Genomic DNA, 14,346 nt, shown 5'->3' with positions numbered 1-14,346 from the left:
CTTACTCGATCTCATGTTAGTCAGTCTGATATCCACTACAGGACTTCATTTCTTATCCCAGGCACTTGGTGCCCTGCTATGAAGCTCAAAAGGAACTTGGAAAATACAAATGGACCTGTCCAAAACACTCAGTTTTGCTGGTGCTAAGGTTTCCTGACTCCCCTTAGAAAAAGGATTGCCCAGGTTTTTGTTTTTTTGGTTTTTTTTTTTTAACTGTGTCAAGCTTTAAAATTGTTCCGTATTTGCCGTATCAAACAAATGACACTCTCCTATCTTCTCCAAATACTCTTGTATTTAAGCTCTGTAACTTTAGCTTTGGTATCTTTCAGTTCTATGGTTTTTAAATATTCCCTTCTCAACCCCCTTGGTATATATAGAGTTAACAAAGCACACCTCAGGTTTTCCTCTTTTCTTATCCCACAGCAGTATTTACCTTCATGGTCTTATGAATTCAGGGGCTTAACAGTCCCCCATTTCCTTGGCAACGTGCCATATCCTTCAAAACCACGTCTTCCACGGTATTAATTTTTGCTTTTAGCAGGAACTTTTTTTTTAAATGATCATTTATTTTTGAGAGAGAGAGACAGAGAGAGACAGAGGGTGAGCAGGAGAGGGACAGAGAGAGGGAGAACGGAACCGGAAGCAGGCTCCAGACTCCAAGCCATCAGCACAGAGCCCTATGTGGGGCTCGAACTCATGAGCCATGAGATCAGGGCCTGAGCTTATGTCAGATGCTTGACAGACTGAGCCACCCAGGCGCCCCTTTTAGCAGGAACTTCTAATCACAGGCCTGCCTGCTTCAGTTCTTCAATTATTCAGTTTATCGTCTATTTCATCCCTGGTACTGCTCTCAGGTTTTGGAGACTCAACAGTTAATGCACAGAATTCTAGTCATCATGGAGTCTACATTCTAGCATTTGCTGGGAGACAAATGGTAAAACGAATAAGAAGATGTGGTCTCTGAATCAGAATCTTCGAGATGCAGAAGTACCTCAGCAGTTTTTTAAGGACTGGATGAACGGATGCTGGTGTACATTTCTGAATGAAATGTTAAAAGTGCTTTAGAATCTGCGAACTGACCCAAAGCAAGCCTCCTAACTCTAGAAACATCTGAGGATTCCATGTTTTTATCTGAAGAGTCAGTGGTTGGCCTTCTCCTTAGTTGTACAAGAACCAATGCTTTGCCCACTTGATTACAAGGAGCGTCCTGGGCTCAGGCATTTGAGTTGATGCCTCTTTGTCCCACAGCTGAGAACAAAATACTACGAACTTCAACTCAGTGATTGCCTAAAGGTGGTCTTAGGACTAACTGCATTAAAATGACCCAAGTCGCTACTAAGCGGGCAGGTGATCAGGCCCTCCCCGCCGCCCCCCCGCCCCCCAGGGCTAAGTGAATCAGGATCTTTGGAGTGAGGCTTCAGAGTTTGTAGGTTTGACAAGCTCCCCGAAGTGATGCTGGGGGAGAAAGCAATGTTTGAAAACCACAAGGTTGTTGGCTAAGCGAGATAGGCCAGCACCTGAACGCGAGGAAAGTTCCTGAAAGGCAAGACTAAGCTCCGTGGTTGGATGGACTCGGGAGACAAGACGGGGAAGAAGAGCTCTACAGGGTATTTCTATCACGACGAAAATAGCTAATTATGCCACATCCCTCCCACCGCCAACGTCCCACCAACGTCGTGGAAACCCGCCCGCAGGGCCATTCCCGCGATGCGACCCTTGCCTGGGACCTGCGACGCAACCATCCCTGACTGGCGCGGGTCGCCGTGCCAGGTTCGCACAGAGCGGAAGCAGCGATAGCGGTTTCCGCTGCCAGCATTCAATATGGTGGCTCGAGCGTCGCCGCCGCGGGAAACACATGCTCTGTGTCCCGCCTCGGCCCCCTCAGGTCTCACTGGACTTTTGCAAGTCACCGTGGGAACCTTCTGGGGGGGAATTCCGCGCTCCGGCAGCGATACCGCCTCTCACTCCCGGCCCCAGGCCCTCATCCCCTGGCTGAAGAACGCACTAGGAGCCATCAGCTTGCACACTTTACTCGGCGCCCAGCCTGTAATACCTCGGGTGGCCGACGCACGGCGGAGAGGCCAGAATGCCGGGCTCTAGGGCCTTCGCCCCAGTTATTGGTGAGCCCACGCCGCGGGGCGGGCCTACGCGTCCACTAGGCCATGGGCCATGTCAGTCTTGGGAAATGGGGAAAGGGAGGAGGAGGAGACACGCTCAGCCATTGGGCTCTTTCGGCTGTCAATCAAAATGACATCCGGCGAAGGCCGCTGTCTCGGCTCGCTGATTGGAGAAACGTGTTCCTAGGAAAGACGCGGAGGGCGGGCTTCCGAGTGAGGTGGGAGGAGGGGGCGGGGAGGGAAGCGGAGGCTGGGGAGCTCTAGGCCGGCCGGTGGTGGCGGGTGCAAGGCCGGGACTCGGGCTGAGGGCCTGCTGTGGCGGCAGCGGCGGACGCCGAGCTCTGCAGCGGGTATCAGGCACACTCCTTTTCCCGACGCGAGGGGCGTAGCGCCGCGGGGCCGAGGCTTGTGGGGTGAAGGGCGGCGGGGTGGAGCCCAGGGGCAGGAGGCGGGAACGGCGGGTGAGCGAGGTTCGCGTCGGGCCCGGGCCCTGGGCCTGGCTGGGAGGGGCCGCGAGGCCGTGGAGAGAGCCTGCTCGGGGGTGGGTTGGGCTGGGGAGGGCTGAGGGCGCTAGAAGGCGTGGTGTGAGGCCCGGGCCTGGACGGGGTGGGGCCATCCGGACGGAGGGCGGGGTGGGGTTTGGCTGTGAGGGTGGGTCAAGGCCGGCCGAGTAGCACTTGTTCGCTGTTGCCCCAGAAGGCTAGAAGCCCAGGCGCCGACAGCGGGCATGGCGACTTGGTCCCAGCCGGACTCGGGTATCCGGGGCGGGGTGGGAGCGGGCTCAGACCAGAGGCCTCTGGCCTTACTCCGTCTTTAAGGGGCCTTGTCCAGTTTCTCGAAGTGAACTGTCTCTTGGGGGGTTTTAGTCATAAATTGCGTGAGAATGGGAGGGTAGTGTAAGCAAGAATTCTGGGTCGCAGTTTTGTTTACTTTAACCAAATAAGGGGTGTGTGTGTGTCCGTCCGTCTGTCCGTCCGTCCCTCGTCCCCCTTAAGATGAAGTTGGTAGGTGGGTCACGACAGTGAAGAGAGTTACCTTGGTTTATGAGGTTAATGGAAGCTGAAAAGTTGAGACTAGAAACTGAAAGGCAGATTTACTCCCTCCCCACTTGGCTATCTGGCTTGAGAACTTGGCCTTATCCTTCTATTTTGGCTCAGAAGGTCATATGAATGAAAATAAAACCTGCCTATGCAAATTATGGGTCAAATAATCCTGCCTCACCACCTCACCCCTCAGTATTCTCAGCCCCCCTTTTATATGAGAGATAGGAAAAGGAATTAATATTTTAAAGCTGGGAAGACAAAAGGCATTATTCTTTTGCCAAGTGGCGTCCTGAACGTTGTCCTCCTGTCCTTTTGCGCTCTTCTCTCACTAATAGCCTCTCTCTCCCTTTAGAACTGGAAGGGACAGGGGTTGTGGGTAGTTTTCTCCTGAGATGGGAAATCAACTTTTCTTGAAGATAGGAAATAGGCTTTTCGGGCTAAAAATAGAAGCTGGGTAGTGTGTGGATGAAGTGGGGGAGGGTTGGTAAATCAGACCACATGTAAAATATTTTGGATGCCCCGGGCATTGTCTGCTTATCCCACACAAGCTACCTTTTAGGGTATTACACATTTAATATCCAGAGACTGGGATCCTTTGTGAGCAGTATTTTCCTTTCGTAGTTTTCCTGCTTATAACAGATTTTTGGTTTTTGTTTCTCTGGGATATTTTTTCAATAAAATATAAAAGTGGCGTTTGAATGTGTTTCCTGACTTCTGCCTTGATCATGGTGTGAAAATTCTAGAATCTTATCCTGTTGCTCTTGTGATTCCCATTTCAGGTTTCTCTGGAAACCCCCCTGGTAAGTGTGGAGGAGGCGGGACACTCTGACCCAAGACAAAAGGCCTGTAGCTCCAGCCAAAGAAAATAAACCTTAGGGAGAAAGAAAAAAAAAAAAAAATCCATCAGCTGTTCCTGAGAACAGCCTGCAGTGGAATCCACAGAGAGGACAACTGACGTGAGTGAGGAAATGACTGTATGTGGACTGTGGAGACAGTAAGTCACGTGGGCCCTGAGGGCCTGGACTGGGTTAGCAACAGTTGTACGTGCAGAGGTGAGGTATCGAGAAGGGAAAAGTGAATGTGGTCTGGAGTGTGGCCTTGGCTTCACAGGGCGTGCTTTCCTCTGAGGCCATCCGGGAGCTCAGCCCCTGTGTTCTGCCAGGGTGGGATACAGGGTTTGGCCCTGAGGAGGGTACCTTGCTGGCTGGAGCAGCAGAGCAGTGGCCTTGATTTGTCTTTTGGAAGATTTAAAAACCAAAAAGCATAAACATTCTGGTCCTTCAGCAATGCTTTCTCTGAAGAAATACTTAACGGAAGGACTCCTCCAGTTCACCATTCTGCTGAGTTTGATTGGGGTGCGGGTGGACGTGGATACTTACCTGACCTCACAGCTCCCCCCGCTCCGGGAGATCATCCTGGGGCCCAGTTCTGCCTATACTCAGACCCAGTTCCACAACCTGAGGAACACCTTGGATGGCTATGGTGTCCACCCCAAGAGCATAGACCTGGACAATTACTTCACTGCCCGGCGGCTCCTGAGTCAGGTGAGGGCCCTGGACAGGTTCCAGGTGCCCACCACTGAGGTAAACGCCTGGCTGGTCCACCGGGATCCGGAGGGGTCTGTCTCTGGCAGCCAGCCCAGCTCAGGCCTTACCCTCGAGAGTTCCAGTGGCCTCCAAGATGTGACAGGCCCGGACAACGGGGTGCGAGAAAGCGAAACGGAGCAGGGATTCAGTGAAGATTTGGAGGATTTGGGAGCTGTAGCCCCTCCAGTCAGTGGAGACCTAACCAAAGAGGTTAGTGGCCACATGGCGGGGTGGGCGAGAGGGATCTGGGGTCACAGGGGTGGGGTGGTACCGAAGGAGCTTGGTCATGGTACTTGCCCTGTAAAGATCGGTGGTTGGGCAGGGTGGAGGTGAGGGGCTCTCAGGCATTGTTCGGTGACAGGAATGAGCTGAATTGTCTGACCGGGGTTGGGGGCTGGGAGCATTTCCTTGTGTTGAACCATTGACCCACCTCTAAATGTACCGTCAGAGCAGTGGGAGGTTCCTAGAACATGCCAGCGTGTTTACTGCTTGGATTTCAACATGACTGCTGGAGGCCCCGGGGTGGGGGAGGGAGTCATGTTGTGATGGGCTTTGATGCGGTGTAGATCTGTTGCTAAGACACAAATAGTTTGTGGACTCTTGCCTTGTACCTCCCCCACGTCAAAACACACATGCATATCCTGAAGTTCTCCTCCTTTGTGGTCAGGCCTGTTGTTGTAAGGTCCTTGATAAGTCGGCTCTCCTGGGCCTGAGCCAAGGGGTAGATTTAGATAGTTACTCTTGGCCAGGAGAGGGCCAAGGCTCCCATTCCTTGCTGAAGGCCTGTTGCAGGGAGTAGGGAGGATAGGGCTGGGAGCTAGAAGCTGCATTCTGCTGCCTAAGTCCACTTCCTTTGAGCTCCTGACATGTGGCTGACATTCTGGGCAGAAAGTGAGGTCCTTGCCTTTAACGATATGAATGGCTCCTGCTGCTCCTACCTCACCAACATGATGATAAGACTACTTTGAGCTCTGTGTTTGGCCCTGGCCTGCTGCTTGGCCTTCAGGAGCTTCAGAAAAGGTCCGCTGCACTCTCCTGACCATTAGGGAAAGAGAAGGCTGGATTGCGCTGGCCTGGGTTTTCCAGAGCTGTGAGTCTCGGGGAGGGGGGTTGGGTATGTAGAAAGTTTTACAGGTGCTGCAGATCTTGGCTGTTTTCTGCCCACCAGTCAGACCAGGCTTTGCCTCCTGTCCTGAATTCAGGCCTGTTCTTGAGCTCATTTCTTTGAATGCTAGTGACTGTCAAAGCGTGTGGCTTCTTCTAGGCCAGTGGTCTTCAGCTGGGGGCGATTTTGCCCATCTAGGGGTATCTGGCAGTGCCCAGAGACGGTTTGGTTGTCCCAACTGGAAGAGCTGCTGTTGGCATCTAGTAGGGAGAAGCCAGGGATGCTGCTACACTTACTAAAAAGCATAGCACAGGCCCCAAACGCCGGATCGATCTGGTCCCAAATGTCCGGTAGTGCCGGGGTTCCTCTATGCTCAGCTGGCTCTTGCTGGGTCTGCTTTGAGAGAGACTAGAATTATCTGAGCATGGGAGCTGTAAGCATTCCTTACCTTGTAGTGCCTCATCTATGTTTTACAGAGCCACTGGGAACTTCGGCTTTTTTTCTGCTTTCTCTGTCCTTTTCGTTCAAATGGGCTTCAGTCTTGGTACGGTGGTCTGACAAAGTATGCCTCCCAGCCTCTTCTTCCGTCCGCCTGCCCTGATGTTGCTCCCCAAGGGTGGTGTGACTGGGCTTGCTCCTGGGCGCTCTGCAAGTGTAGCTCCATTCCTGTTCCAGCTGGGAGCTCTCCTGGGATGGGATAGGGTGGGATGTTTGGATATAATTGGAAGGGTTGGGGCAGAATGGGGTGGGACTTTGACCCTGCTTTCTTCCATTTTTTGGCCTTCATGAAGGTTGTGTGTTCCCTGATTCCAGGCCTTCTCTCCTCCCATTGGGGGGTTGGGGGTGGGTCAGCCTTAGGGGCCTAGACTGGGTGTGGGGGAAGGGAGGGTTATTACGTGTCCAGAACAACATTTCCTCAGCAACTCCGGGATAAAAATACCCGGGTCCAGAGCATGTGACAGGCGCTGCTGGAGCTGGTATTATCCCCGGGGTGGCAAGCGCTCCCCCGCTGCCAGGCCGGTTCGATGGACAGCCATAGCCCAGGCCCTTGTCAGGGATAGGATTCCCCTCGAGGTTGGCGCTCTGCCCAGCGCAGGGGGTGGCTTGTGTACAGCTCTTCCCCGGCGAGGAGCAGTGTGTGACCAAGGAGAACATACTGTCCCTGACCTGACCTTAGGCTCAAGGGCTGCAGCAGTGAGGATGGAAGTCAGAACTGTGATCCTGATTCTGTTGGCGGCTTTCTCCTTCCTTGCTTTAGAGATGTGGGCCAGGGGTCAGGCAGAAGAGAATGCTCTTGAAAAAAGCTGGGGTAAAGCGGGATCGTGGGACACAGTTGTGGCCAGGATGTTGCAGAGCACTTGTCTCCTTCAGTGCTGGCCTTCGGGCTTGTGTCCCTCTTCTCTTGCTCGGAGCTAGGCCTGGCCGGCCCTGTGTGCAGATGGCTTTCCTTCTTCCTCCCTTCCGGCCTGTCGGTGGGTGACCGAGCCCCTGGCTCACAGCGGGGCCGGGTGCACTGGGTTCCTGCCCAGCCCAGCTTGTGATCCTTGGGCTTCAGGATGACCGGCCACAGCCCTTCTGAGAAACCGGAAAACTCCTTCCACTTCCAGGGAAGAACTAGATGCCCCCAAAAGCTGTGGGAGTGGTTTCTGCCCAGTCGTGAGTGGGCTGGGTGAGCAGGATGCGACAAGAGGGAGAGTGGCACCCCTTCCCCCCAGTGCTCTCTCACTGCGCCACCCCGGCTGGCTGACTGGGCTGGGTGGGGCTGCCCGCCCCTGGGTGCGTCTCCTTGAGGAGACGGAGGCGGCCCAGGGATGGGCTGGTTCCTTGCGGCAGCTTCTCCAGCTGCCCTGGTGCAGAGATTGGCTCCCGGCTGCAGCTAGGTAACAGGCGGTGGGAGGGGATTGGCTCCTTCCGCATCTCCAGCGGAGACTTGGGGGAGGAGATTGGCTCTCGTCGCAGCCTAGGTAACGACAGTGGGAGGGGATTGGCTCTTTCCGCAGCCCAGCTGCTGACCTGGGGGAGGGGATTGGCTCTCCGCAGCCTCAGCAGTGACCTGCGGGGTGGGAGGGGGAGGGGATTGGCTCCTTGCTGCAGCCTAGGTAACAAGTTTGGGGGGCGTGGGGAGGGGGAGAGAGGGAGGAGCGGGAGGATAGGCCCCGGAGGGAGCTTGCTCTCCTCTGCAGCTTGAGCACGGAGCATGGGGTGGGAGTCCCGTCTCACTGCAGCCTCTGCGGTGAGCTCAGGGTGGGGGCTGCCGGGCGCCTGAGTGGAACTGGGGTTGTGAGGTGGGAGGGGGCTGCTCAAGGATGGAGGAAGGGGGCTGGGCTGGGCCGCCCAGGCAGCAGCACGGGCGGGGCACCCTCCTCGGGCCCCTTGGAGCTAGCAAGGGGCCACCCTTCCAGCCTGGTGTGCTCCCTGCAAGCCAAGAGCTCCTTGCAGCCCCCTGTCCGGCTTCCCGGCACCAGCTGCCCCGGGGCTCATCTCGCAGACCATGACCCGCCTGGACCGCAGCTCTCACAGTGGTGGGGGCCATGCCAAAGGGAGCCGGCCCCTTAACTCTTTGCTGGCTGGTCACCGGGTGGCCCAGCCCCCCTCTGCTCCTGGGTCCAGGGCTTCTGTTCAGGTTGGTGTATGTGGGGGAGACTAAAGGGAGAGGTACACCTGGGAGGTCTTAGGATCTGGGAGGGTTTCGGTGGGAAAGGGATACCTGGTCAGGGCTGGGGAGGTGGGTCTACTCTGAGGATGTTGCTTTCTGGAAAGTGCTTTTTTACTCTCTGAATGGAAGGCAAGAGTTCAGGGTTTCCTCGGCCACAGGGGATGGCATGTGTAGGAAGCCCAAATGGCTCTTACTTATTGGTGTTCTGTGCTGGTGGCAGTGGGGGTGGCAGTTGGTGCAGGAACTGATCAGGAGCTACCAGGGTAGAGTGGGAAGGAGGCATTTTGGTGCCTGGGGTGGCAGTTGTGGCTGAGCGGTGATGGGGTCCACGTCCTTGAGTGGGCTGGCTGACGGAGCGTCAGTGAGTCCCGGGGTGTGGCGAGGGAGTGAGCGCGCTCATGTGAGGGGACACCAGGGGCCGGCCTTGGCAGGGGTGGGGTGCCCAGTGAGGATCAGCTGACTGCCTGAGGCTCTCTTGGGACTGAGGCGGCTTGCTAGGAGCAGCTGAGAGTGGGGATTCTGGCAGGGATGGATCTTGAGGTGAGCCTGGGCTTTAAGAGTTGTGGGTGTTCTGCCTTACTCCTTCCTCAGCCAGGGAAGGGAGGATGGCCGTAGGAAGGGCCGGAGACAGCCTGTCGCTGTCATTGGTTGCATCAGGTGGTTGCAAATGCAGGGATTTTCCTCTCTGGCCCACCCCACCCCTTTATGCAAATGAAATGGCACCATAGGCTGATGCAAGCCTGGCCACCGGGAAGCAATTCTGCATGACAGTTCGCCCTTGCTTGGCCTGGCCAGCATCCTACAAACCCAAGTTTTAAGGGATTCCCATTCCCAAAATGAGAAGTGTCTCCTGCTTCCCCCTTCTTTTCTTGTGTCGCCTGCCTGTGTCTCTGGTCCTAAGCCCACAGACTTGTGTGGGGATGGTCATGCTGCTCATTTTTACTAGCTCTTGTTTGTGGGCTTTCCTTCTTTCTTTCTTTTTCTTTTTCTTGAGACCGGTATCTGGAAATGGATGAATGAAGCCTTGTTGGTACAGAGGGGACAGGAGCTGGGAGAGCTGCCCCCCACTCCCAGGACTTACCAGGTTGATGCTAGGAAGGGCCCTTGGATCCAAGAACTAAAGTCATGGTGATCTGTCTTTCAGGACATAGATCTGATTGACATCCTTTGGCGACAGGATATTGACCTGGGGGCTGGGCGTGAGATTTTTGACTATAGTCATCGCCAGAAGGAGCAGGATGTGGACAAGGAGCTGCAAGACGGAGCGGAGCAGGACGACACCTGGTCAGGCGAGGGTGCAGAAGCTCTGGCACGAAACCTGCTAGTGGATGGAGAAACGGGGGAGAGCTTCCCTGCACAGGTACCTTCGCCTCCGCCCACTTCTAGAAACCCGTCCTCACAGAAGGCAGGTTCTGTCTGTGGGACGAACCTGAATGTATCTTGCGGGCTGGGTCTCTAAGTCGCTTGGACTGAGGAAGGGGGAGTGGATGAGCAACAGAAGCAGAGGGGCCAGGCCTTGGTAACAAACAGCAGAGGAGGCAAAGCACCTAGCAGCTTCCTGTTTGCGCGAGGACGCTTCCACTCTCCCTCCGTTCTTTCCTGGAGTTTGGGACTCAGGGCCAGCCGTTAGCCCGGGAACAGAGGGAGAGTGCAGGCCTGTAACCATACACGTCCTCCTTCAGCTTCCCCCTTGGAAAGGCTGGGGAAGAGGCCTTGGCCCGCAGGCAGCCAAGGCCCAGGTCAGTCAGACTTACAGTTGCTGTTGCCACAGGTGCCTGGTGGGGAGGACCAGACGGCCCTGTCCCTGGAAGAGTGCCTTAGGCTGCTGGAGGCCACCTGCCCCTTTGGGGAGAATGCTGAGGTGAGCAGGACTCCAGGGAGAGCCCACTGAGCCAGCAGGGTGGCCTGCACACCGTGTCCCCCTCTGCGGCTGCCTGAGGGGCCAGGTCCTGGTGCTGGCCTTGTTCTGGCTGCTGGGGGTGAACTCAGAGGAAGGAAGAAACAGAACCTCAGGTGGTAGTCTCTGGGAGGAACGCAGAAGGTGGTCTTTCCTTCGCCTCGTTAAAGCCTCTGTGTTTTGCCCTAGTTTCCAGCAGACATTTCCAGCATAACAGAAGCAGTGCCTAGCGAGAGCGAGCCCCCAGGCCTTCAGAACAACCTCTTGTCTCCTCTCCTGACGGGGACAGACTCGCCATTTGATTTGGAGCAGCAGTGGCAAGATCTCATGTCTATTATGGAAATGCAGGTAGGATTATTAAAATGGGCCACGATCCTATCGGACAGTGTGGGGAGTGTTTTAGCGCTCAGTTGCTTTTCCACCTCTGGAACAGAAAGTCACGCTTTTCTCTGATCTCAGGGAAGTGGGGACACTGAGAGGTCATTGTCCAGGTGTCTCCTTGGGGTACGGGGTAAAATCAGGATTGGGGTTTGGGTAAAAACCCCAGGGCTGAGCCTTCTAAAGCAGGACCGTCTTCTTGGTATGCCTTCTTCCTTTCCTTTAGGTAGGCAGTCACTCGACTGAGTGCTTCCGGGGCTTAGCATTGATAAAACTAGACATTCACACGGTGCTTTATAGCTATTGTCATCTTTCCTGATCCTTACAGTCGTCTAGTTAGCCCTTTGTTGTCTTAAAGGTGAGGAAATTGGAACTCAGAGAGGTTAAGTGATGTGCCCATGGTCACACAGCAAGCAGCGCAGCTAGGTTTTCTCACTCCCAAGACTGGTGTTCTTTTGAATGTGTGGATTTTGCACCGAGGAGGTGGGCAGTGTTAGGTGTTCTCTTCCTCTCTCTCTGAGGTGTGGGGGAGTCTGGCCAAACACAAGCGGGAGCCGGGCAGTCCTGCCTTGGGGTGGGGTCTCCAGGGAGGAACCATCTCCGCCAGTGGACCAAGCAGGGCCAGGAGCTGACCCCTGGGCTCTGGATTCCAGTGTGTCGCCCTTGTACCCATGCAACCGTGCCTGCGTCAGGTGCCCGCTGTGCCCCCAGCCACACTGGGGGAGGGAGTCTGCTCAGAGTGAACGGTGGTGCTCTTCTCCCCTCCCAGGCCATGGAAGTGAACACTTCAACAAACGAGATCCTGTACAGTGCCCCTCCTGGAGACCCCCTGAGCACCAACTACAGCCTTGCCCCCAACACTCCCATCAATCAGAATGTCAGCCTGCATCAGGCGTCCCTGGGGGGCTGCAGCCAGGACTTCTCACTCTTCAGTCCCGAGGTGGAGAGCCTGCCTGTGGCCAGCAGCTCCACGCTGCTCCCGCTGGTCCCCAGCAATTCCACCAGCCTCAACTCCACCTTTGGCTCCACCAACCTGGCGGGGCTCTTCTTTCCACCCCAGCTCAACGGCACAGCCAACGACACAGCAGGCCCCGAGCTGCCTGACCCGCTGGGGGGCCTGTTAGACGAAGCCATGCTGGACGAGATCAGCCTGATGGACCTGGCCATCGAAGAGGGCTTTAACCCCGTGCAGGCCTCCCAGCTCGAGGAGGAGTTTGACTCTGACTCAGGCCTCTCCTTGGACTCCAGCCATAGCCCTTCCTCCCTGAGCAGCTCAGAAGGCAGCTCCTCTTCCTCCTCCTCTTCCTCCTCCTCCTCCTCCTCCTCTTCATCCTCGTCCTCTTCCTCGTCCTCTTCCTCCGCTTCTTCCTCCTTTTCTGAGGAAGGTGCTGTTGGCTACAGCTCTGACTCTGAGACCCTGGATCTGGAAGAGGCCGAGGGCGCCGTGGGTTACCAGCCTGAGTATTCCAAGTTCTGCCGCATGAGCTACCAGGATCCGTCTCAGCTCTCCTGCCTGCCCTACTTGGAGCACGTGGGCCACAACCACACGTACAACATGGCGCCCAGCGCCCTCGACTCTGCCGACCTGCCGCCGCCCAGCGCCCTCAAGAAAGGCAGCAAGGAGAAACAGGCCGACTTCCTCGACAAGCAGATGAGCCGTGATGAGCATCGAGCCAGAGCCATGAAGATCCCCTTCACCAACGACAAAATCATTAACCTGCCCGTGGAGGAGTTCAACGAGCTGCTGTCCAAGTACCAGCTGAGCGAGGCCCAGCTGAGCCTCATCCGCGACATCCGGCGCCGGGGCAAGAACAAGATGGCCGCCCAGAACTGCCGCAAACGCAAGCTGGACACCATCCTGAACCTGGAGCGGGATGTGGAGGACCTGCAGCGCGATAAGGCTCGCCTGCTGCGGGAGAAGGTCGAGTTCCTCCGGTCCCTGCGGCAGATGAAGCAGAAGGTCCAGAGCCTGTACCAGGAGGTGTTTGGGCGGCTGCGGGATGAGAACGGGCGGCCCTACTCGCCCAGTCAGTACGCACTCCAGTATGCCGGGGACGGCAGTGTCCTCCTCATTCCCCGCACCCTGGCTGACCAGCAGGCCCGGCGACAGGAGAGGAAGCCAAAGGACCGAAGAAAGTGAGCCCGGGAGGAGAGGGGGGTTGACGCTCACCGGGACGGAAACTGAAGGGCTGGGCCTGGGCCTGGACCTGGACCTACAGCGGGGACTTACACGCCTTCTTATCCAACAGATCTTCTCAGACGGGAGAAACTGCGGGTCAGTGGACAGGAAGAGGAGGGCGCAGGCGCTGTCTGGCTCCGCTCCCCCCCCGGTGGGGGTGGGGTGGGGCGGAGGTGGCCAGACCGTTTTGGGTGGACAGGGTCCTCCCCTGCTGTTTCCTTTGAGGGAGGGGGTGGTGCTGGCCTTGCTGCAGGCCGACCGAGGGGAAGAGGGAGGACCGTGAGAGGAAAGGTGTAGAAAGTCTCATTCCTGGAAGGAAGGAGGGATGGAAAGGGGTAAAAACAAAACAAAAAAAAACAACCCCAAAAAAATCAAAGCGGGAAGAAAATCAAAGGGCAGGTTAAAGGTCGGCTCTGGCCAGGATTCTAGGCAGCGGGATTTAGGTGGGACTAGGCCACAGGCACCAGTAAACCCTACTTCACCCCACGGGAGGGTGGAACACGAGGTGGGATCTGGGAGGGGCTCTGTAGGCTCCTGCTGCTCCTGCCCTGTGGCAGCCCTGAAGGGGAGCCTTGGAGGTCTCCTGGAATGTTCTCAGTCGTCGGGGAGCCGCTGGGACCCAACACTGGCTTGGAGGGTTTGGGTCCAAGAGCAGGGCGAATGGGAAAGGGTCACGAGGCCCCAGTGTCGCAGCAGCCCCAGCACCAAGCATGTCACTCACTGCCCCGCCACTCCGTCTCACCCGGTGCCCAGTCCCCCCTGAGCTGAGGCGCCCCCAGTTTCCATCAGAGCCTGCATGCCAATGCTGTTCTCTTGCCCCTCCCCGCCGCCTGGAGCTCTTGTGCAGCTGGGGTGCCGCCTCGAGGAGGGGGGATGATGTGGAGAAGCCAGGCAGCATTCAGCACAACACTGGGGGGTGACCCTTCCCTCAGGTCTCCCCTGCCAACCACTGGGCATGTCACTGGAAGACAAACCACAAAACCCAGCAACAAAAACTAGTCCTCTTAGAATTTCTTGCGCTTTGATTTTTTTAGGGCTTGAGCCCTGTATCACTTATAGGGTCTAGAATGCTTGTGTTGAGTAAAAAGGAGATAACCCCAATATTCAAAGCTGCTAAATGTTCTCTTTGCCATAAAGACTCCGTGTAACTGTGTGAACACTTGGGATTTTTCTCCTCTGTCCCGAGGTCTCCGTCTGCTTTTTTTTTTTTTTTTTTTGGGTTTCTTTCTAGAATGAGAAGTGCATGTAATGGGGGCTGAGAGCACCTCCCCCTAGGCTCTCGGCCACGGGCTGCTTCTCCACACCCCCATCTTAGCAAAGGCCCCAGGCAGGAGGACTGCCTGGGGGAGGCAGAGAGGGGAGCGCCAAGGTGGCCAGATGGTTCC

At 56.2% G+C, this 14,346-nt stretch overlaps 1 protein-coding gene across 8 annotated transcripts; it reads left to right on the top strand.

Annotated features, from left to right (window-relative positions):
• The first annotated feature begins 1,910 nt into the window (after nucleotides 1-1,910).
• NFE2L1 (NFE2 like bZIP transcription factor 1) lies at nucleotides 1,911-14,118 on the top strand. 8 transcript variants are annotated; one of them, XM_086687100.1, is made up of 6 exons: nucleotides 1,911-2,120; nucleotides 3,940-4,956; nucleotides 9,652-9,867; nucleotides 10,279-10,368; nucleotides 10,594-10,752; nucleotides 11,552-14,118. In XM_086687100.1, the coding sequence occupies exons 2-6, from the start codon at nucleotides 4,447-4,449 to the stop codon at nucleotides 12,920-12,922; spliced, it is 2,346 nt and encodes a 781-aa protein (XP_086543226.1). In that variant the 5' UTR covers nucleotides 1,911-2,120; nucleotides 3,940-4,446; the 3' UTR covers nucleotides 12,923-14,118. The 8 variants fall into 8 exon arrangements, with proteins under 8 accessions (XP_086543226.1, XP_025773366.1, XP_025773365.1 ...); XM_025917581.2 differs by lacking the exon at nucleotides 1,911-2,120 and adding an exon at nucleotides 2,330-2,467 and having other exon boundaries at nucleotides 9,685-9,867; XM_025917580.2 differs by lacking the exon at nucleotides 1,911-2,120 and adding an exon at nucleotides 2,330-2,467.
• The last annotated feature ends 228 nt before the right edge of the window (nucleotides 14,119-14,346 follow it).

Source organism: Puma concolor, chromosome E1 (genome assembly GCF_028749965.1).
Source record: "Puma concolor isolate L17-30 chromosome E1, mPumCon1.1.hap2, whole genome shotgun sequence".
NCBI lineage: Eukaryota > Metazoa > Chordata > Mammalia > Carnivora > Felidae > Puma > Puma concolor.
The sequence above is the reverse complement of the archived record's forward strand: the minus strand, read 5'-3'. Positions and strand labels throughout refer to the sequence as shown.

What these genes read in the sequence shown, in the direction of transcription:
- NFE2L1 (XM_086687100.1), top strand. Translation starts at nt 4,447, where the DNA reads ATGCTTTCTCTGAAGAAATACTTAACGGAAGGACTCCTCCAGTTCACC. An exon ending in CCTTTGGGGAGAATGCTGAG is followed by an intron (nt 10,369 to 10,593) that starts GTGAGCAGGACT and finishes GTTTTGCCCTAG; the next exon opens with TTTCCAGCAGACATTTCCAG. An exon ending in TGTCTATTATGGAAATGCAG is followed by an intron (nt 10,753 to 11,551) that starts GTAGGATTATTA and finishes CTCCCCTCCCAG; the next exon opens with GCCATGGAAGTGAACACTTC.